Genomic DNA, 21674 nt, shown 5'->3' on the forward strand with positions numbered 1-21674 from the left:
TGAGCTTAGTTCAACTGTTACACCTGAACCCAACATATATGCTTGTTTTACTCAAATGTTTGTAAATATAAACAAACACTGTATAGTCTCAAAACAACCTCTTAAGGATCTGCCCCCTTTTTTCAATTTTCACCTTAAATGACATACCCAAATCTAACTGCCTGTAGCTCAGGCCCTGAAGCAAGGGAATGCATATTCTTGGTACCATTTGAAAGGAAACACTTTAAAGTTTGTGGAAATGTGAAAAGAATGTAGGACAATAACACATTAGATCTGGTAAAAGATCATGCAAGAGAAAGGCCATAGTGTATTATTCCAGCCCAGGTGCAATTTAGATTTTTTTCCCCACTAGATGGCAGCAGTGTATGTGCAACATTTTAGACTGATCCAATGAACCATTGTATTTCTGTTCAAACTTTTGTGTCAAGATTGTCCAAATGTGCCTAATTTGTTTATTAATAACTTTTCATGTTCAAAACTGTGCACTCTCAAACAATAGCATGGTATTCTTTCACTGTAATAGCTACTGTAAATTGGACAGTACAGTTAGATTAACAAGAATTTAAGCTTTCTGCCAATATCAGATATGTCTATGTCCTGGGAAATGTTCTTGTTACTTACAACCCCATGCTAATCGCAATAGCCTACATTAGCTCAACCGTCCCGCAGGGGACCCACCAATCCTGAAGATTTATTTTAAAACTATAATTGTGATATCGTGGATGGTCAGTCCTTGCATACATAGCTCGGTCTATACATTTTTAGAGCGGTTTGATTTATCCAGCCCCATCCCTCATCTTTTTACCTAAAGTTATTTTTCCAACAGCAGATTAGCCTGTTAAGACTCCATAATGTTTCATCTGTATGTAAAATAAAGGAAAATATCTGTAACCAACATTTAAAAAAAAGTGTATTTCAGCACTGGTCAGCAAAAGCATCTCTACAGTTTATAAGCCAACACGTGTTCTAGATCTATATTTCCTAGTATGTGTCTAACAGTGTTTTACTCTGTGTATGTTGCCATTTGTTTTCATGAATCATCATTATGTTGTGTGTTCTCTCAATTAAACTAGATCACCACAATAGAGTGGCTCTTTGTTTCTGTGTAATGGGCTGGGTGTGTGTTTGCTGGGATAGAGCCTGAGGGGAGACGGTGCCTTTAAATGTCAGTGGGCAGCTGCAATGACTCAGCCAACCTCTGTTCTCCTGCCGCGTTCACATGCTAGTCAGAACTCTGACATTTCAGACTTGCTAACTGGTTGAAGTTGTACACGTGCCATTGTACACGTGCCACGTTCAACCAGTTAGCAAGTCGAACATTTCAGAGTTTCCAAGTTCCGACTAGCACGTGAACACGGCATCTAACCTGAATCCTGGGTCACACAGGAAGTTACAGCATGCCGTGTCACATCATGATGATGTCAGAGGTTCTAAACCAATCACTGCAGCGTGTACAGGTGACCGAGCGATACAGAGAACAGGGTCGTGACTTGTCTTCAAGCTTATTGAATAAGACCATGTACAACAAACAGACATTTGTTGGAATGTTTTGGGCTGAGACAAAACAAAGTTGATGAATAATAATTTAATTGCCATTACATATGTATTATATTAATACACTCAAAAACATGACACTTGATATAATTTCCAATGAATTGATAAAAGGAAACTCCTGTATCAGAGCAGGTTTGACACAACCGGAGAGAAGCCATCAGTCCAGGTATTAAAACTAAAAGTAGTCTTGGATTTGGTGTGTGGAACAGTACTGGCCACTTATTGCAGAGGGTTATAGGATCTGTACAATAGGGAGGGCTCCATCACACACACACACACACACACACACACACACACACACACACACACACACACACACACACACACACACACACACACACACACACACACACACACACACACACACACACACACACACACACACACACACACGAGAGAGAGCTGGAAAGAGTAAGAACCCTTTGACTGTATCTCTGCTACGAGAGATTTAGACGGGGTCAAAGCAAGCCTGCTACACAATAAAGCAGTCATTTCTCGTGCCCACCTTCCTTCCCCTTTCCCTCCTTTTCTTTCTCACTCCTCCCCTTCTTTCTCTGGTTATACTGGTGGCCTGTCAGAAGACTATCAGACGGAGGTCTGCTTGTAGTTCTTGGTGTCCAGAACCTTCTTCCCACACATGGCACAGATCCCTAAGAGAGAGTGAGAGAAAAAGGGGGAGAGAAGGGAGATTGTGAACATTATTACATCTTCACTGAATGACAATTTGCTTCTTAGAGAGTGTTGTGGAAATATTGAATCAAATATTTGTCAGATACCGGAACTTGTAACTTCAAATAGACTTTATTACAAAGTAACAGAAGCCGAGCAATTCCATGGAACAAGTTCATTTTCTTGTTACATTCAAGCTTTATAAGTTTCCAACTTCAAATAACACACATGGTCATTCCCCTCTATGTAGATGATTAACTCCCTTTGGCCTTGAGCCACCATTATCTTCCTGTCCCAATAATTGTTTGTTAATGCCCACATCTGCTCAGTTTAGATTATATTGGTGGTGGCGCCATAGTGTTAATACAAATAAATAATAAATTTATTGCATATATAACTTATTTTCTAATATTACTTGATTAGTACAAACATATGTTCTTATTACAGATACATGGCTTTTGGTGCCTATATTAATTAAGGTACACATCATTATTTGCTTCAGTTCTGTTTTTACATATCTAGTGATTAACTCCATGTTGACCCAGTCTGTACACTCCCATGGATTCTGCTTCCGTTCTGTTTTTACATGTCCAATGGTTAACTCTTTGTTTATCCAGCTCTGTCCATTCACCTGAGCTCAGCCTTCATCCTGCTTACACATGTCTATTAATTAACTCTATGTTTTCTGTCTCAATACTTCTGGGAAAACAGTCTAGATACTGGAGCATCAAACATTGTCATGAATTTTCACCTACAAGAGATGGGGTGTGTAGTAGTGATGCGCGGGTCAGCTGTTTGTTCATTCACACCGCCCGACTATATGTGATAAACTGAAAATCTGAGGTCCGCCCCCGACCCTAACCCGCAAATATAGAAAATGCGCTGTACAGTCAGAGATGCGCTAACTATTTTTTGACAGGGGGTGCAGGTTGTTGATTTTTTAAAGCCCAATTAAAGACACGATTCTGCTTATAATTTCCGGCATTTTGGTAGGCTATTTGTTAGTTAACTTGTTTAGATACATGCAGCTTCTCATCTGTAATTACTTGTTGCCCTAGAAGACTAAATAAACCCTTGCTCACCAGAAAATGTCATAAATCCATAGAATGAATGCATCAATCTAGTTAGATTTTTAATGCATCTAGTTGACATTGGTAACGTTCGCTTTCATCTCTGCTTCTCTCCTGCAGCAAAGGCATTTAGGGAACAGGGAGAAAATGCAAAAATGGGAATGATTTTGTGTGTAAAATTGACAAATGACATCAGTTTGACTGGTTTTAATAGAATTAAAAGCTGTGAAAACAACCCAACATGTTTCTGATAAGATTTCCCTTCAGCTTGGATGCATATTTTATCAGCTTTTACGATGCTGATAAAGATAGCACCTTTACAGACGGTCCCTAAACGCGCATTCATTCTCTCAAGATGCTGTAAGAAATATATAATACTTCTGCAGGAGTTAGTGTCAGGATTTGGCCAGGGTTGTTCCGGTTTTTGGTCACTAGATGCCCCCATTGTGCCTTTTGACCTTTTGTTTTCCCTTGATCCCCATTATTATTTGCACCTGTGCCTCGTTTCCCCTGATTGTATTTAAACCCTTTGTTTTCCTCTGTTCTTTGCTCTGTGTTTGTATGTTAGCACCCAGCCCTAGTACTCTTGTTGATCCCGGTGGACTCTCTTGTGGAATTCTGTTTTTTTGTTCTTGTTTGTTTGTTTTTTGAGTATCTTTTGAGGCTTTTTGTGCTTTACCTTCCACCTTGTGGATTTACCTTTTTTGTCTTGGAGGATTACCTTTGTTCTTGTAGGATTCCTTTTGAAGTTGTTGAGTTACATGTTTTCCTGAAGAACTTCACTTTTTACTTCATTATGTACACCGTCTCAAGTACTGCTGTGTCTGCCTCATCTTCTGGGTTCTGCCGACTATTCGTGGCTCAGTTGGTTAAGTGACTGTTTCTCACTCCGGAGACCCGGGTTCGTAACCGGGTCCTGACAGTTAGTATTATAATAGGCTATGTGAGAGGTTATAGACCTACTGTCAGTGTCCAGATTTCAGTTAGGACTACTATTCCATTTAACCCATCTGAACTTTTCAGTTATATTGATGTCCCATATTTGAAGTTCCTGTCGAATATCTATAGCGCCTCACAATCAACATATTTCCCAAACATTAGGCTACTGTTCTGGCCCTCCCTTCTCTTTATTTTCAACTCTCCATTTTGCAGCTTTTCTCTTATTGAATTAAACTACGACATTGTCCTTTTTGTCTCAGTGGATCAACTTGCATTTTTTCTGCCCAAGTTCCCAAAAGCATTTGGCAATTGGTGTGTATTTGGCAAGTGTACAGTTATTGTGTAAGCCTAATTCAGGGCCTAACGCCTGATAAATATAATTAGAATAAAAACCTCTATGTAGCCTATAGAATTGTACAAGTATACATTTTTATTTTACCTTTATTTAACTAGGCAAGTCAGTTAAGAACAAATTCTTATTTTCAATGACGGCCTAGGAACAGTGGTTTAACTGCCTGTTCAGGGGCAGAACGACAGATTTGTACCTTGTCAGCTCGGGTATTTGAACTTGCAACCTTCCGGTTACTAGTCCAACGCTCTAACCACTAGGCTACCCTGCTGCCGCATTTATGGATTTTTAATGCATTGTTTTCTCTTTATACATCGCGCCCACCCTTCATCCACACAATATTTTACGACCCCAAACCCGCTCGACCCGCACATATAACCCTGGGGGCTGCAGGTTATGAGTCAACCCACGCATCACTAGTGTGTAGGCAGATAGAGTACCTTTCTTGTAGGCACAGCCCTGGCAGTAGTGAGATCCTGATTGGTGAACAGAGCTCTTGCAGATTCGGCAGATGCCAAAGCCCGACTTTCCTGGCTTCCCATAAGGATCAAACCTGTTGACAGAATCCTATTATCGTAACATAACCATCATCTGACCATATACAATATCAGCTGTCTTACCTAGCCTTCTTAGATGTCAGAACCTTGTTCTCATTCAGCTTCCGCCCACCGCTCTCTACAAACATAATACAGTATACTGTTGTGAATACATAGTTGTGAATAGTTTGATACTATGTGTAATACACAATTCTGTATCTATAATACGAGTCGTATATCTACCTGTAGTGTTCCTTGCTCCATCCTTCCAGGTGTCTGGAGTTATCACCCTGCCCAGCTTCTTCTGACCTGAGATAGAAAGGGAAGCAATAGAGGCCGAGGGTGAAGAAAGAGAGAAGGAAAGGTCCGAAATATGAGTAGATGTTGAAAGGAGATGGGGAGAGATGAGAGATAGGAATTCATTGTTAGCTGCAGGACTCACACAAACACTTCCCGTTCGGTCTGTGATACACAATAGGGCATGTTAACAAGGTAACGTTAGACTAAACAACAAAACAAGCCTTCTGCAACACAACAGTTAGCTGAGATAAACACAATTAGGCAGCTAGCCAGTTAACGTTAGTTATCTTCTTATAACTTCTAATTATCCAGAACTTACTTACAATTGTCGCAAACCATAGTTTCTTTGTTTTGTACAACACTTTTTGCTAACACCACTAATAAACTGGACCTAAATGTGTAGCTAGTCAGTTGTAAACTTCCTGTTTCCGTTTTCAACCTCTGGGACCTCAGAACCTGATCGGTTGGTTTCGCAGGAGTGGTAAACCGTTATTGGTTGACAAATATGTCAGTCAATGTAAGCGTCTGACCTTGCGCGGCTGAATGTTTACGGAAGGGAGTCTGATGAATGACCACCACAATATCGGTGTGAAATCTTGAAAAACAGCCACGCAGGCCTCTAGTTGACTTGTCTCATTTAGAATAGTAAACTCCTGTATTATTTCGAAGGATACAGCTAGCTAGGCTACAAAGGCCGTAGCTAGCTAGACTGCAAAACCTAACTCAACGTCATATCTCAGTACGAGGAAGGGGTTCTCAAGGTAGGCTATTCAGACTATCCACCCGACTGGAGCTCCAGTAGTTGGTTTTGTGCTAAAAAAAATAGCTGTTGGGTTATTGCTAGGGGTTTTAGTGGTTCAGACTATTATGATGATGATTAACAATGCATCCAGCCTGGTCTGGCATATTTATACATTTTTGTAATTTAGCAGACCCTCTTATCCAGAGCGACTTACAGAAGCAATTAGGGTTAAGTGCCTTGCTCAAGGGTACATTAACATATTTTTCACCTAGTTGGCTCGATGATTTAAGCTAGCAACCTTTCGGTTACTGGCCCAAAGTGCTTAAGCACTAGACTACCTGAGTGTCTGTATCTGCTAACCATGCCTTTATTGCACAGTCAGGTGGTAGTGCACTCGCCCTGTAACTGGGGTAGCTGGTTCAAACCCTGCTATGGCTTTTCCTCTCAAATACTGCAACAGGATACTATATTTCCGATTTCAGTACAGGTAGTCCTGACCAGACCTCTCTCCAGCACCATGTGGGATGAGGAGATCAGACATATGGCGTCCAGCCACGCCATCATGGCATCGGGGGTATTTATGGCGACAGTGGTGCCGGCGGTGCTAGTGCCGGGTTTCTCTGTGTATGGGACACACCTGCTGTGGCAGTACTCTGTTGCCGGGGTTGTCGCTGTGGTCAACATCTCCCTGTTCTGGCTGCTGGGGGTCAGCCCCCCTACCAAGAAACACACTATCACCTACAAGGTACACACACAGTCACCTAAAGAAACAGAAACACACACACTCACCTACAAGGCATACTCACTATGAAGATATGATCAGTTTTCTACGAGAACTGAATGGTATGAGGTGATCATCTCCCCCCCCCAGGTGTCTAGGTTGGTGCGTTCCTGTCTCTACTTGCTCCTCTCCTGTCTGTTCTTCCACACTGTAGTGGTCCTGTATGGAGCACCGTTACTGGAGTGAGTTCTGCCAAGACCGTGTGTCTCCACCTGCCAATATTGAGTGTGTCAGATTGTGTTGTAAGTAGTTGTGTTGAAAGACTTTGGAAGTCTTTGTTTCTGAGTCTTTCACTGTGTTTGTGTGTTAGGTCTGCGTTGGAGACGTTCTCTCTGGCGGTGTTGTTGACCAGTCTAACTACTCTGAGGTGTGTGTGTGTCCTCGGGCCCAACGTCCAAGCCTGGATAAAAGTCTTCAGCCGACATGGGTACTACCTCTATCTACGTCTACCTCTGTCTCTCTTGGTCTCTCTTTAAGTCTCGCATTTCTGTATTCTCTTATTCTCTCTCCAACTACTTCTTTATCTTCTCTCTCTCTCTCTCTCTCTCTGACAGAGACAGTATGTATGTACAGTATGTCCACTGATAGACAGTCTCTACCACTGTCACAAGCTTCACAATGTCGATGCTATGTGTGTGTGTAAAATGTGTATATGTATACTTGTGTGATTTGTTTTAGGGCCATGTCGGTGTGGGACACTTCTCTACAGATGGTGGTCGGCTGCAGTGTTGTGGGAGCCTGGCTGGGAGCCTTCCCTATCCCTTTGGACTGGGACCGACCCTGGCAGGTCAGATCACACCACACACACACACACACACACACACACACACACACACACACACACACACACACACACACACACACACACACACACACACACACACACACACACACACACACACACACACACACACACACACACACACACACACACACACAAAGGCAATGAGTAGAGCTGACACGACTCCTTACTTTGTATATCAGTAAGCCCTGTTTGTTCTACACAATATATTTATATCACAACATTGTTTCCTGTAGGTGTGGCCTGTGTCCTGCAGTCTGGGTGGAGTGATTGGTTACCTGACTGGGCTAGTCGTCGCCCCCGCCTGGATACACTGGCACCGGAAACACCTCACCTACAAGAGCAAGTGATGGAGAGAGAGAGGGAGAGGAGAGAGTGGGTGGGTGGGTGGGTGGGTGGGTGTGAGAGAGTATGTATGTATGTATGTATGTATGTATGTATGTATGTATGTATGTATGTATGTATGTATGTATGTATGTATGTATGTATGTATGTATGTATGTATGTATATTGTATTTTTTATTTATTTTAACTAGGCAAGTCAGTTAAGAATAAATTCTTATTTACAAAGACGGCCTACCAAAAGGCAAAAAGCCTCCTGCGGGGACGGGGGCCCGTGATACATAAATAAAATAAAAAACAGTATAAATAATAATAAATATAAACAAAACACTACATAAAGAGAGGCCTAAGACAACAACATAGCAAGGCAGCAACACATGACAACACAACATGGTAGCAGCACAAAACATGATACAAACATTATTGGGCAGTCAACAGCACAAAGGTCAAGAAGGTAGAGACAACAATACATCACACAAAGCAGCCACAACTGTCAGTAAGAGTGTCCATGACTGAGTCTTTGAATGAAGAGATTGAGAACTGTCCAGTTTGAGTGTTTGTTGCAGCTCGTTCCAGTCGCTCACTGCAGCGAACTGAAAAGAGGAGCGACCCAGGGATGTGTGTGCTTTGGGGACTTTTAATAGAATGTGACTGGCAGAACGGGTATTGTATGTGGATGATGAGGGCTGCAGCAGTTATCTCAGATGGGGGGGGGGGGGTGAGGCCTAAGAGGGTTTTATAAATTAGCATCAACCAGTGGGTCTTGCGACGGGTATACAGAGTTGACCACTTTACAGAGGAGTATCGAGTGCAGTGATGTGTCCTATAAGGAGCATTGGTGGCAAATCTGATGGCCGAATGATAAAGAACGTCTAGCTGCTCAAGAGCACCCTTACCTGTTGATCTATAAATTATGTCTCCGTAATCTAGCATGGGTCGGATGGTCATTTGAATCAGGGTTAGTTTGGCAGCTGGGGTGAAAGAGGAGCGATTACGATAGAGGAAACTAAGTCTATATTTAACTTTAGCCTGCAGCTTTGATATGTACTGAGAGATGGACAGTGCACCGCCTATCCATACAAGTACTATGTATGTGTAGTGTATGTATGTGTATTGTATGTATGTGCATTGTATATTGGGGTGAAAGAGTGATATTGAGTGACATCTAAGAAGTCTGTGTGTATTGTATATGTGTATTGTGTATGGAAGTGTGTATTGTATACATGTGCATGCTTGTTATGTCACTCCTCCAGGCTGCTGTTAAATTATCCTAGTAGTAATCCTGCTGTATTCCTTTGGTATCTGAATATGTGTTGGGCTGTTGGTGGACAGGCCCTCTCCTGTAAAATATGATGTTGCCATGTAAAAATATTCCAGATTTCCTATTTTTTGACAAATAAAGTCTTAGTTTATTTTTATTCCTCTGATTGTTTTTCCCTATAGGCTTCTAATAGGGTTTTTACAGACAGAAACCACAGAGCTGTACTGCCACAGCTGTGCATTACACACACACCACACACCACACACACACACACACACACACACAGCCACTATACCATGAATTCCAAGGAACTGGCTGTAGATCTCTGAGATATAAATTGTTTTATAACCATCCCCAGATATATGCCTCATCACAATTTTCCAAGAGCACAGTGTTCTCCATCATTGGGAAATGGAATGGCCCAGCCAAAGCTCAGACTTGAATCGCATTGAAAATCTGTGGAAAGATTGCTGTTCACCACCACTCCCCAGCTAACTTAAGAGGTTGATAAAATCTGCCGATACAGATTGCTGTCAAAGGTGCTTCTATGATTTGTTTAGCACAGCAACGTCGAATGAATGTAATTATTATAATTAACGACTTGGTCAAAACATGAGAAATTAACTTAACGACCAGCCCGCTTTGGTAGCAACTTAAGAACCCAAAAATCAATTTACTAATTTAAAATGTTCGGAAAACAGGACCTCCGATTTGACACACTGAACTCTTATCTGAGAAGTAGTTGGTGAACCAGGCGAGGTAGTCATTTAAAAAAACAATGCTATTGAGTCCAGTGTTGCCAACTCCTCAGTAAGGAAAGTAGCTATTGGCTGTCCTAGAAATCGCTAAATGACATCATCGCATAATTGGCCATATGCATGTAATTGTGATGGGTGCTGTAGGAGAGAGAAACAACGTCATGGGAGAGACAAGTGAGTAAAAAACACCCTAAATATGTTTAGAACTACAAATTAACTTTCTTCTGTCGATTTCCTTTTTTTTTATGGCACAATTCCAACCCTCCTTTATCCGGGCTTGGGATGGCAAAAGTTTAGTTTTATTCATTTGGTTTGGTTTTTAACCTTATGGTCCACTTAGGAGCCCACAACAAGTCACAGTAAAACATGAACATTTTTAACCATATTTTTTTCCCGTATACAATCTACATTAACAATCTAAATGGACCAAAAAGAGACAATAGAAAAAACTGTCAATGGCAATGTGAGAAAATTATGGTAACTAGTCTGGCCCTAGTTCGGGTTAGTTGTTTTTTTAATGTAAGCCAGGGTGGGATCAGCCAGCGGCGGCTTCCCGCATGCGCAATTAATTTGCATTCTGGACACGGAGGGGTGAACATCTGCTCTGACTGCAGCTGGGAGGGATTGCTGCACGAGGACTGGGCCGCCTGTGAGTGCTTTGGGACAGGGTGGGGCCCCCGGCAGCACTCGCTGCTCGTTGAGAAGACTGAGAAGGATACATGCTTTCACGTCAGAGTCTCCAATAACACCAGAAAAAGTTGCTAGATTTGTCGCTAGTTGCTTTTTTGAAAATGTGTCGTTAGAGGGGTCTAAATACTCGCTAAATATAGCAACAAAGTCACTAAGTTGGCAACACTGATTGGGTCTGCAGATAAGAATGTGGTGATTGACAGAGTTGAAAGCCTTGGCCAGGTCGATGAAGACAGCTGCACAGTACTGTCTTTTATCGATGGCGGTTATGATATTGTTTAGGACCTTGAGCGTGGCTGAGGTGCACCCATGACCAGCTCGGAAACCAGATTGCATAGCGGAGAAGGTACGGTGAGATTCAAAATGGTCGGTGATCTGTTTGTTAACTTGGCTTTCGAAGATTTTAGAGAGGCAGGGCAGGATGGATATAGGTCTGTAACAGTTTGGGTCTAGAGTGTCACACCCTTTGAAGAAGGCTTGAACAGGCTAGTAATTGGGGTCGCAACAATTTTATTTTTGGGACAGCTTGCGAGACTCCACCCGTAGTGGTAAGTCTCTTGTGGAGAGCCAGACTCTCTGGCCGGGGCGCAGGGTTAGGCCCGGGACGGCGACGTCTGTTGGCTTGTTGTTGGTACCTCTGTGAGGAACGCATAAGATTAAGACGGGTCTTCCTCCACATAAGCCAACAGCGTCTGACGAACTTCAAGGCTGAAGGCACTCTGACTTCTGCCTCCTGGTCCGGGAACAATGGAGGGGCATAGCCAAACTGACACTCGTGCGGGGACATACCAGTGGAGGAGGAGCGCAAGGTGTTGTGCGCGTATTCGGCCCAAACAATGAAGGACGACCATGTGGACGGGTTGTTACGAGTCATACATCGGAGGGTGGTTTCCAGCTCTTGATTCATCCTCTCTGTTTGGCCGTTGGACTCCAGATGGTACCCTGAAGATAGACTGGCAGAAGCCCCCATGAGTTGGCAGAAGGCCTTCCAAAACCTAGAGGCGAATTGGGGACCTCTGTCAGAAACCATATCTTGAGGAATGCCGAAGACTCGGAACACATGATTAATTACCAACTCAGCCGTTTCCTTGGCAGAAGGTAACTTAGTCAGAGGGACGAACCTGGCCGCCTTTGAAAACCTGTCGATTATGACTAGGATAGTAGTATTGCCATGGGATGGAGGAAGGCCAGTAATGAAGTCCAACGAGATATGGGACCAGGGTCTGTGGGGAACAGGTAAAGGGTGAAGGAGTCCTTGCGGGCGGAGGTGAGAAGATTTGCCCTGGCAGCACACGGGGCAGGCATTGACGAAAGTGGCAACGTCTTCTCTTATGGTAGGCCACCAGAACTTACGCTGGATGAACTCCAAGGTGCAACCTACGCCCGGGTGACAGATGAGGCGAGAGGAGTGCCCCCACAGAAGGACCTGAGTCCTCACTGCCTTGGGGACAAACAACCAATTGGCAGGACCTCCTTTCGGGTCCGGTTCAATAGCTTGAGCTCGTCTCACGGTATCCTCAACTTGCCACGAGATCGGAGCCACGATCTTAGCAGCAGGAAGGACAGGCATGTCCGTGTCATCTCGAATGGCAGGAGCGTAGACTCGGGACAGGGCATCCGGTTTGAGATTCTTCGACCCGGGCCGATAGGTGAGGATAAACTGGAATCGATTGAAGAAAAGAGACCATCTAGCTTGTCTAGAGTTCAACCGCTTCGCCTGCTGGATATACTCCAGATTTTTGTGGTCCGTAAGCACTTGAAACGGGTGAGAAGCCCCTCGAGCCAGTGTCTCCATTCCTTCAATGCCATCTTAACCGCTAGGAGTTCACGATCCCCCACATCGTAGTTCCTCTCAGCCGGGGTAAGCCGGTGTGAGAAGAAAGCGCATGGATGAAGCTTCTTGTCTTCACCCCTCTGAGACAGGACAGCTCCAACACCAACCTCTGAGGCGTCTACCTCCACCACAAATGGTTCATCCGTAGTCGGTAGTATCAGGATGGGAGCAGAGAGGACGCGCTGCTTGAGTCCTTGGAAGGCCGTCTCAGCTTCTCTTCCCCACAAAAACCTTGCATTGCCACCCTTGGTTAAAGCTGAGAGAGGGGCTGCCACCAAGCTGAAGTTCTTGATGAACTTGCAGTAAAAGTTAGTGAAGCCCAGGAAACGCTGAACTTCCTTAACGGATTTGGGGGTGGGCCAATCCGCTGCCGCCCCTACCTTCCTGGGGTCCATTTGGACTCGACCGGGTTCTACTACAAATCCCAGGAATTGTACTCGGGATGAATGGAATTCACATTTTTCCGGCTTAACGTACAGATGGCTGTCTAGGAGGCGTTTGAGTACTTGTCTGACATGCTTAGTGTGTTCTTGAAGAGAGCTCGAAAAGATGAGGATGTCATCCAAGTAAACGAACACAAATATGTTAAGCATATCCCTAAGCACATCGTTAATGAGCGCTTGGAACACCACTGGGGCGTTGGTCAGGCCGAAGGGCATCACCAAGTATTCATAGTGACCAGTAGGCGTGTTGAAAGCGGTCTTCCACTCGTCACCAGGTCTGATCCGCACAAGATGGTATGCGTTCCGCAGGTCAAGCTTAGTGAAAACAACTGCTTCCTGGAGCAGCTCGAAGGCTGTGGCCATAAGGGGTAGCGGGTAACGGTTACGGACGGTTATGGCATTGAGTCCCCGGTAGTCGATGCAAGGACGTAATCCACCGTCTTTCTTGGCCACAAAGAAAAACCCTGCTCCCGCCGGAGAGGTGGATGGACGCATGAGGCCTGCTTCCAGAGCGTCCTTGATGTAGGTATCCATAGCAGCTCGTTCGGGTGGAGATAGGGAAAAGATCCGACCACTGGGGGGGCAAGTGCCCGGAAACAGTTTGTGGGGCAATCATAAGGTCTATGGGGTGGTAGCATGGTGGCCCTCTGTTTGCTAAATACCAGTTTGAGGTCATGGTAACACTCGGGAACTCGGGTCAGGTCGATGGATTCTAAAGACTCGGGAGTAGAACTCGGGGAATTCGGGAAAATACAAGTAGCTTGGCACGTAGGACCCCACTGCTTGATAGTGCCCACAGACCAGTCGATGTGAGGGTTATGGCTGTGAAGCCAGGGGTATCCAAGGACGAGAGGGAACTCGGAACAGGAGATCAAATGAAAGTTCATTAATTCCTGGTGTTGTGAAACTGAAAGTCGCAAGGAGGTAGTGACATGGAGGTAGTGACATCAGATCCCAAAGGGCTTCCATCCAATGTAGTAACCCTCATGGGGTCACTTAGAGGTTCAGAGGGAACACCATTCTCCTTCGCCCAGACACCATCCATGAAGTTACCTGCGGCTCCAGAGTCTACCAAGGCTTGAAGGTGAAGCTTGTGGTTGTCCCAGGAAAGGGTGACTGGAATGAGCAGACGGGAGTTGGACGGATGGGAGGAGGTTATGTTTCCCGTTACAGTTCCCCCCGGTCTGTACGGGACAGAGCGTTTCCCTGGAGCCCGGGGAACGGAAATGGCCCGGTTTGCCGCAATATAGACAGCGTCGCTCCCTCATCTGGCGGTCTCTCTCAGCCTGGGAGATGCGTCCAATCTGCATGGGTTCCGGTGGAGCCAGCGAGGATAAAGGTGGGGACTCGGAGCTGGGACTGATAGGGGCTAGAGGTCTACGGTTGAGTTCTCTCTCTCAGACGCTGGTCAATGCGTGAGGCCAACTTGATCAGGGACTCGAGATTGTCCGGTGGTTCCCGAGTGGCCAGTTCATCTTGGATAGTGTCGGAAAGGCCTTTCAGAAAGCACACCGTGAGCGCCTCGTTGTTCCAGCCACTCGCTGCTGCCACCGTGCGGAACTGGATGGCATAGTCCGTCACGCTGCGCCGACCTTGGTGGAGAGTCAGGAGCTGTTTGGCTGAGTCAGGACCACTGCTTGGGCCTTGAAACACTCGTTTGAATTCCTCAGCAAAGGCAGAGTAGCTGGCACAGCAGGAACTATGGGCATCCCACACAGCAGTAGCCCAGGCCAGGGCTTTTTCCGACAGCAGGGTGATGATATATGCGATCTTAGACCGGTCGGTGGGGAACGACGAGGGTTGCAGCTCGAAGGAGAGAGAACATTGTGTGAGAAACCCTTTACAAGCACTTGGATCACCTGAGAACCGTTGGGGAGGTGGAAGACGAGGTTCAGCCAGAGGGTTAACTGCCATGGGTACGTGAATCTGAGGTACTGGGACAGGAACTGTTGCCGGGGTAAGTCTATCAGATATCTGCTTTATGGAAGTCAGCATCTCCGACAGAAGATGAGAATGTATAGACATTAAGGCCTCTTGCTGAACCAGGGTGTCTTCGTGGCGTTGGACAGTCTCCTGGTGGTGGGACAGCATGGCAACAAGGTCCTGGGAACTGGCTGCCTCTGGGTTCATTTTTGGCTCTGTGTTTCTGTCACTTAACCAACTGAGCCACGAATAGTTGGCAGAACCCAGAAGATGAGGCAGACACAGCAGTACTTGAGACGGTGTATTTAATGAAGTAAAAAGTGAAGTTCTTCAGGAAAACATGTAACTCCACAACCTCAAAAGGAATTCCACAAGAACAAAGGTAATCCTCCAAGACAAAAAGGTAAATCCACAAGTTGGAAGGTATAGCACAAAAAGCCTCAAAAAATACTCAAAAACAAACAAACAAACAAGAACAAAAAACAGAATTCCACAAGAGAGTCCACCGGGATCAACAAGAGTTCACAGAGAACTAGGGCTGGGTGCTAACATACAAACACAGAGCAAAGGACTGAGGAAAACAAAGGGTTTAAATACAATCAGGGGAAACGAGGCACAGGTGCAAATAATAATGGGGATCAAGGGAAAACAAAAGGTCAAAAGGCACAATGGGGGCATCTAGTGACCAAAAACCGGAACAACCCTGGCCAAATCCTGACAATTTACAATGGACAAGATGGGACAAGACAAACACGTCTGACTGCTATGCCATCTTGGACATGATCATTTAAACTAATCAACTCATCATTAAGATATCGGTGTATCATCATGTGTGTTGGTGTTGGCCTGTAGATCTGAATGTACTGGATATACTTCCACCCATTCTATCTGAAGCAGTCATACTGCTTACAAATCCAATCATCCTACCTAATGATTAGATATCACATCATGGTTTTGTTACATCTATCCAATCACACACTTTACCAACAGAACATCCCTGGTCATCCCTACTGCCTCTGATCTGGCAGACTCACGAAACACACATGCTTCGTTTGTAAATTATGTCTGAATGTTAGTGTGCCCCTGGCTATCAGAAATTTAAAAAACAAGTACTATGATGCTGTCTGGTTTGATTAATATAAGGAATTTGAAATGGTTTATACTTCTACTTTACATTTTTGACTCAAGTATATTTTAGCAATTACATTTACCTTTGATAATTAAATACATTTTAAACCAAATACTGTGAAGATTGTATCCCCCATATATATAACATTCTATTGGTTGCAATAATTTTGTATAGTCATTTAAATTGAAAATGTCGAAGTTTTGAATCCGCCGTTGTTTTGTGTATCAATTCATAAACCATGTGCCATGGAATGGGTACATCGAAAATCTCTTCCCAACTATTTTGCTGTCAGTTTTTTGGTCCTTAAATTAAATCGGTATATGTTTTTATTCATCACACTTTTCTTTAACCATTTATGTTCTTTAATACAGGACCGACATACAACTTCCTTACTTTTTTCCTCTTCTACTTGCCTCTTCCATTTTTGTGGTAATGCTGCAATTAAATCGTTGTAATTTTGGGAAGAGCAGACATGTCCATACAGTGGGGCAAAAAAGTATTTAGTCAGCCACCAATTGTGCAAGTTCTCCCACTTAAAAAGACAGAACAAATAATACAACAAATATTGTGGTTAAACTCAAATATACTACTAATTGATTTTTTTTTTTAAACATATTTTCCGAATATATTTTTCTTAAAGGTATTTTTTTTTTAAGGTATAATTTTAGTGAATGATATCAGAAATAGGACTGGTGGAGTTACATACTGTATGTCTGTGTTAGCTGTATATGTGACATAACTCCACCAGTCCTATTTATGATATCATTCACTAAAATTATACCTTTTTTTTTATTATTCAAAAAATGTTTTTTCTAAATCAATTAGTAGTATATTTGAGTTTAACCACAATATTTGTTGTATTATTTGTTCTGTCTTTTCAGGTGGATTAAACTGAAAGTGCAACCAACTTTCTAAGGCTTGTTTAAAAAATAACAATATTTTGGAGATGATTTACTTTTCAAACAACCGAAAGTGAGCAGGTGTAATCTGAATAAAGGGGAAAAGGCCCTTCTTGAACATAGGATGAGACATTCTTACCAATTTACTAGAGAACCAGTTTTGATTTAAGTATAACTTTTGTATGACTGTTGCCTTTAGTGAGAGGTTTAATCATTTCTGCCCTCCGAATTCATATTCGTTATATACATAGGCCCTTTTAATTTTGTCTGGTTTGCCATTCCAAATCAAATTGAATATTTTTGGTTCATATAATTTAAAAAGCAGGTCACTCGGTGTAGGCAAAACCATAAGCAAATAGATCAACTGTGATATGACTAAAGACTTAATCAGGGTTATTTTTCCACAAATAGACAGGTATTTTCATTTCCATGGTAGCAAGATCTTATCTATTTTTGCTAACTTTCTATAAAAATGATTGGAGTGAGATCATTTCTTTCTTTTGGGATTTGTATACCGAGTGTGTCCACATCTCCGACAGACCATTTAATTGGTAAACTACATGGTAATGTAAAAATTAGCATTTTTTTGTGATCCAATACATAATATCACTTATCATAATTTGATTTTAATCCAGAGAGGATAGCAAAAGTATCTAGATCCTCTGAGGCCGTGGAGAGATTCTAACTGTGTTTATTAAAGAAAGCATGAATCATTAGCGTACAATGGCACCTTAGTTTTTAAGCCACGGATTTCTAATCCCTTAATATTATTGTTTGATCTAATTTTAACAGCTAACATTTAGATTGCAATAATAAATAGATATGCCGATAGTGGACAACCTTGTTTTACTCCTCTAGATAGTTTAACACTTTCTGAGATGTAGCCATTATTTACTATTTTACACCTAGAGTTACTATACATAATTTTAACACATTTTATAAGATAGGCATTTATATATAAACTCCAGTCGTACTTTATCAAAAGCCTTTTCAAAATCAGCTATGAAAACCAGGCCTGGTGTCCCCAATATTTTATGGTATTCTATTGTTTCCAGTACTTTTCTTATATTATTTCCAATGTATCGTCCATGTAAAAAACCTGTCTGATTAGGATGAATAATATCTGACAATACTTTTTAAATTCTATGCGCCAAGCATTTTGCTAGGATTTTTGCATCACAACACTGAAGCACGTTGTGTTAGCTAATCCAAGTTTATCATTTTAAAAGGCTAATTGATCATTAGAAAATCTTTTGCAATTTTGTTAGCACAGCTGAAAACTGTTGAAGCAATAAAACTGGCCTTCTTTAGACTAGTTGAGGATCTAAAGCATCAGCATTTGTGGGTTTGATTACAGGCTCAAAATGGCTAGAAACAAAGACATTTCTTCTGAAACTCAGTCTGAGCGAACGGTCCAGCACGTCCCGAGTCGGAACCCAACTCCTCCCAATCCACTAGAGTGACCCTCAGATGACCCATAATTTAACCTTGGCAAGGTTCTCGCACAGCGACAGGATTGTACCTTGTTCTGAAAAATGAAGGCTATTCCATGTGGGAAATTGCCAAGCAACTGAAGATCTTGTACTACTCCCTTCACAGAACAGAGCAAACTGGCTATAACCAGAATAAAAAGGAGTGGGAGGCCCCGGTGCACAACTGAGCAAGAGGAAAAGTACATTGGAGTGTATAGTTTGAGAAACAGACACCTCACATTTCCTCCACTGGCAGCTTCATTAAATGGTGCCCGCAAAACACCATTCTCAATGTCAACAGTGAAGAGGCGTCTCTGGAATGCTGGCCCTAACGAATACAGTCATGTGTCGTAACTCTGCAATTAATTCGAAAGACACTCTGGGAAATATGCAAATAAGGCTTTACACTAAGCAGTGTGTTAATTTAACACTGAAAAGTGTGGACCCATACAGACACTGGACTAGTGTTAAATGTAACACTCAGTGTGGATTTAACACTCAGAATTTGCTGTGTGGCTCCCTGATGAGAAAAAAAAACATTCATTACTGTAATAACATTCATGACTGTAGTTTTAGTCCTCACGTGATTACGTGAGTGAGACAGAGAGATTTTTCATAAGGAGGGAGTGAATAGTAATAGAGAGATATATGGGTGGTGCTAATTGTTGCAGCAGCTCTTACCTCCCCCAAGTATCTATGCCTGCTTCAGACTGGGTGGGGACAGCAGTAGTTGACAGACAGTTTAAACAGCTCAGTCTGACTACCACAGAGGAAGATACCTGGTCCTGCTCTTCTACCACCTGGACCTGTAAGTCTTACCACTGGCCTGCTGGTTTCAGCTCATCTCCTCGAGACGAAGTGAAGCCAGAGTCCCAGATAACATTTATGAAAGTTGAGGTGTAATGGTGCTTCGATAATTCCCTGTCTCCATACTCTTTTTCAATTGTTTTTATTGAATCGTGTCAACGGCAGAACAACTAATAAGAAGCAGTAGTTTTTGTTGTTGTTATGTCTCCGTTTATAAATCATTTGGTTCCATTTTGTATAATAAAGCATTTGCCTTTTTTTTCATAATGTTACTAAGTCGTTTTTTTGTGTGTGATAACAGAATTAACTGCAGATGTGATTAGCTTGTTTTTAAAGCACACAAACGGAAAGGCAGAGCAGGGATTTTGTATTATGTTTATTGAGGTGGATATGTGCATGTCCTACAGACTATTCTACTATAAATGCTAACGATATTCATAGAATAAAAACAAACGGAACATTCCACAAGGTCTAATGATATTGCTTTGGAAATCATCTAGACAGTTACAAAGTGAGAACAGACGTTCTGTAAGATCGCTTTAAAAGTTACTCCAAAAGCTCATGTGGTATCCCTAAAGAGTGAGGTAACAAAATGTAAATAAAAAAAACGAGTACCGGGAGCCTGGGTTGTAATCATTAGCGCACTGCGCACACCGTAGCAAACTAGCAAAAACATTTGCAACGGAAACTGTTAACTCCAAACGCTTTACAACATGACACAATTCCATTGAAACACATTTCACTAGTCTGCACTAATGAATATGTCCCTGGAGTAGCAAGTTTGTTTACAGCTCATGAGGGTATTGGTAACCGACAAAAAACAAATGCAGTGGTAGAGTAACCTTAATAAACTTGGGCCCTGGTCAAAAGTAATACATTTGATAGAGAATAGGGTGCCATTTTGGACACATCCATGGCTTCATTCTAAGTGGTATGATAGTGTGGATATTGGAGTAGAGCCTATATGTGCATAGATGAAGGAATGAGAGGTAGAATGCCAACTCTGGTTCCTTGGCAGTGTCACATTGCAATGGTTGAAAGATGACTAACGACGATGTAATGATGAGAACAAAGGACTAGGCCAGGAAATTTTTCTGGTCAGGTCACATGGTCTGGAAATGCTCGTCGCCCGTTAGCGTAAATGCCATTGCTGTTCATCATGTTAAGTTTGTACACCGCAAATTAAAATGTTCCTTGAATATTTATACATACTACATATTTTAACATAATTAATATAATTCATATTAACATGGCTGATTATATACAGTAATAGAGTGGTAACTATTCCAACTTTGTGATTTGCATATGCTCTTGTGGAACTCATACACCTCTGTTAGCCTTTTTGACGCTACAAAACTGTCCGTGTTCAACCTAACATGATGACAATACAAGAGAACAGATGCACAGGAATGACATTTACTCGGGTCAAAAGTAGTGAACTATGTATGGAATAGGGGGCTATTTGGGCCTAATAGAAGAGCACCCGCTTCCCAATTGTTTTTAATCATAAGCTGCCAAAACAGTTAATTAACTCTGCATACCCGGTTGAAATGACAGTAGTTTCATATAAAGTACTAAAATGGTCCATCATGCATATAATGACAAACTAAACTTTGGAACATAAAGGCATTTGTGATTGTATTTACATGTATATACTTGTTTGTAGAGAGCTTTGCTCTGTCTGTCCAGAGTGATGATGAGTTTTCCTGGTACCATCTGATTGGATCATGACTGGGTGTGATGTAGGTTCTCTGGTTGGATAATGACTGGGTGTGATGTAGGTTCTCTGGTTGGATCATGACTGGGTGTGATGTAGGTTCTCTGGTTGGATCATGACTGGGTGTGATGTAGGTTCTCTGGTTGGATCATGACTGGGTGTGATGTAGGTTCTCTGGTTGGATCATGACTGGGTGTGATGTAGGTTCTCTGGTTGGGTCATGACTGGGTGTGATGTAGGTTCTCTGGTTGGGTCATGACTGGGTGTGATGTAGGTTCTCTGGTTGGGTCATGACTGGGTGTGATGTAGGTTCTCTGGTTGGGTCATGACTGGGTGTGATGTAGGTTCTCTGGTTGGGTCATGACTGGGTGTGATGTAGGTTCTCTGGTTGGGTCATGACTGGGTGTGATGTAGGTTCTCTGGTTGGGTCATGACTGGGTGTGATGTAGGTTCTCTGGTTGGGTCATGACTGGGTGTGATGTAGGTTCTCTGATTGGGTCATGACTGGGTGTGATGTAGGTTCTCTGATTGGGTCTCATGACTGGGTGTGATGTAGGTTCTGGTTCTCATGATTGGATCAGGTTCTCTGGTTGACTCATGACTGGGTGTGATGTAGGTTCTCTGGTTGGATCATGACTGGGTGTGATGTAGGTTCTC

The 21674-nt window shown here is 42.8% G+C and overlaps 2 protein-coding genes across 4 annotated transcripts; one reads left to right on the plus strand and one right to left on the minus strand.

Annotated features, from left to right (window-relative positions):
• Positions 1 to 1565: 1565 nt before the first annotated feature.
• On the minus strand, positions 1566 to 5890 carry LOC124040053 (cysteine-rich PDZ-binding protein-like). Its single transcript, XM_046356819.1, has 5 exons — positions 5741 to 5890; positions 5361 to 5426; positions 5202 to 5256; positions 5022 to 5134; positions 1566 to 2204 (listed from the first exon to the last, which is right to left on the minus strand). Exons 1-5 carry the CDS (start codon positions 5754 to 5756, stop codon positions 2140 to 2142), a joined length of 315 nt encoding a protein of 104 aa, XP_046212775.1. The 5' UTR covers positions 5757 to 5890; the 3' UTR covers positions 1566 to 2139.
• LOC124040052 (phosphatidylinositol-glycan biosynthesis class F protein-like) lies at positions 5886 to 8118 on the plus strand. Of its 3 annotated transcripts, none has more exons than XM_046356818.1 (6): positions 5886 to 6178; positions 6647 to 6904; positions 7031 to 7122; positions 7251 to 7367; positions 7619 to 7727; positions 7979 to 8118. In XM_046356818.1, the coding sequence occupies exons 2-6, from the start codon at positions 6677 to 6679 to the stop codon at positions 8090 to 8092; spliced, it is 660 nt and encodes a 219-aa protein (XP_046212774.1). In that variant the 5' UTR covers positions 5886 to 6178; positions 6647 to 6676; the 3' UTR covers positions 8093 to 8118. The 3 variants fall into 3 exon arrangements, with proteins under 3 accessions (XP_046212774.1, XP_046212772.1, XP_046212773.1); XM_046356817.1 differs by having other exon boundaries at positions 5887 to 6178; positions 6642 to 6904; XM_046356816.1 differs by having other exon boundaries at positions 5886 to 6904.
• The last annotated feature ends 13556 nt before the right edge of the window (positions 8119 to 21674 follow it).

This window comes from Oncorhynchus gorbuscha, linkage group LG07 (genome assembly GCF_021184085.1).
Source record: "Oncorhynchus gorbuscha isolate QuinsamMale2020 ecotype Even-year linkage group LG07, OgorEven_v1.0, whole genome shotgun sequence".
In the NCBI taxonomy this organism is placed as follows: Eukaryota; Metazoa; Chordata; class Actinopteri; order Salmoniformes; family Salmonidae; genus Oncorhynchus; species Oncorhynchus gorbuscha.

What these genes read in the sequence shown, in the direction of transcription:
- LOC124040053 (XM_046356819.1), bottom strand. An exon ending in TGGAGCAAGGAACACTACAG is followed by an intron (nt 5,257 to 5,360) that starts GTAGATATACGA and finishes TTATGTTTGTAG; the next exon opens with AGAGCGGTGGGCGGAAGCTG. An exon ending in CTGACATCTAAGAAGGCTAG is followed by an intron (nt 5,135 to 5,201) that starts GTAAGACAGCTG and finishes TTCTGTCAACAG; the next exon opens with GTTTGATCCTTATGGGAAGC.
- LOC124040052 (XM_046356816.1), top strand. Translation starts at nt 6,521, where the DNA reads ATGCCTTTATTGCACAGTCAGGTGGTAGTGCACTCGCCCTGTAACTGG. An exon ending in AACACACTATCACCTACAAG is followed by an intron (nt 6,905 to 7,030) that starts GTACACACACAG and finishes TCCCCCCCCCAG; the next exon opens with GTGTCTAGGTTGGTGCGTTC. An exon ending in TATGGAGCACCGTTACTGGA is followed by an intron (nt 7,123 to 7,250) that starts GTGAGTTCTGCC and finishes TTTGTGTGTTAG; the next exon opens with GTCTGCGTTGGAGACGTTCT.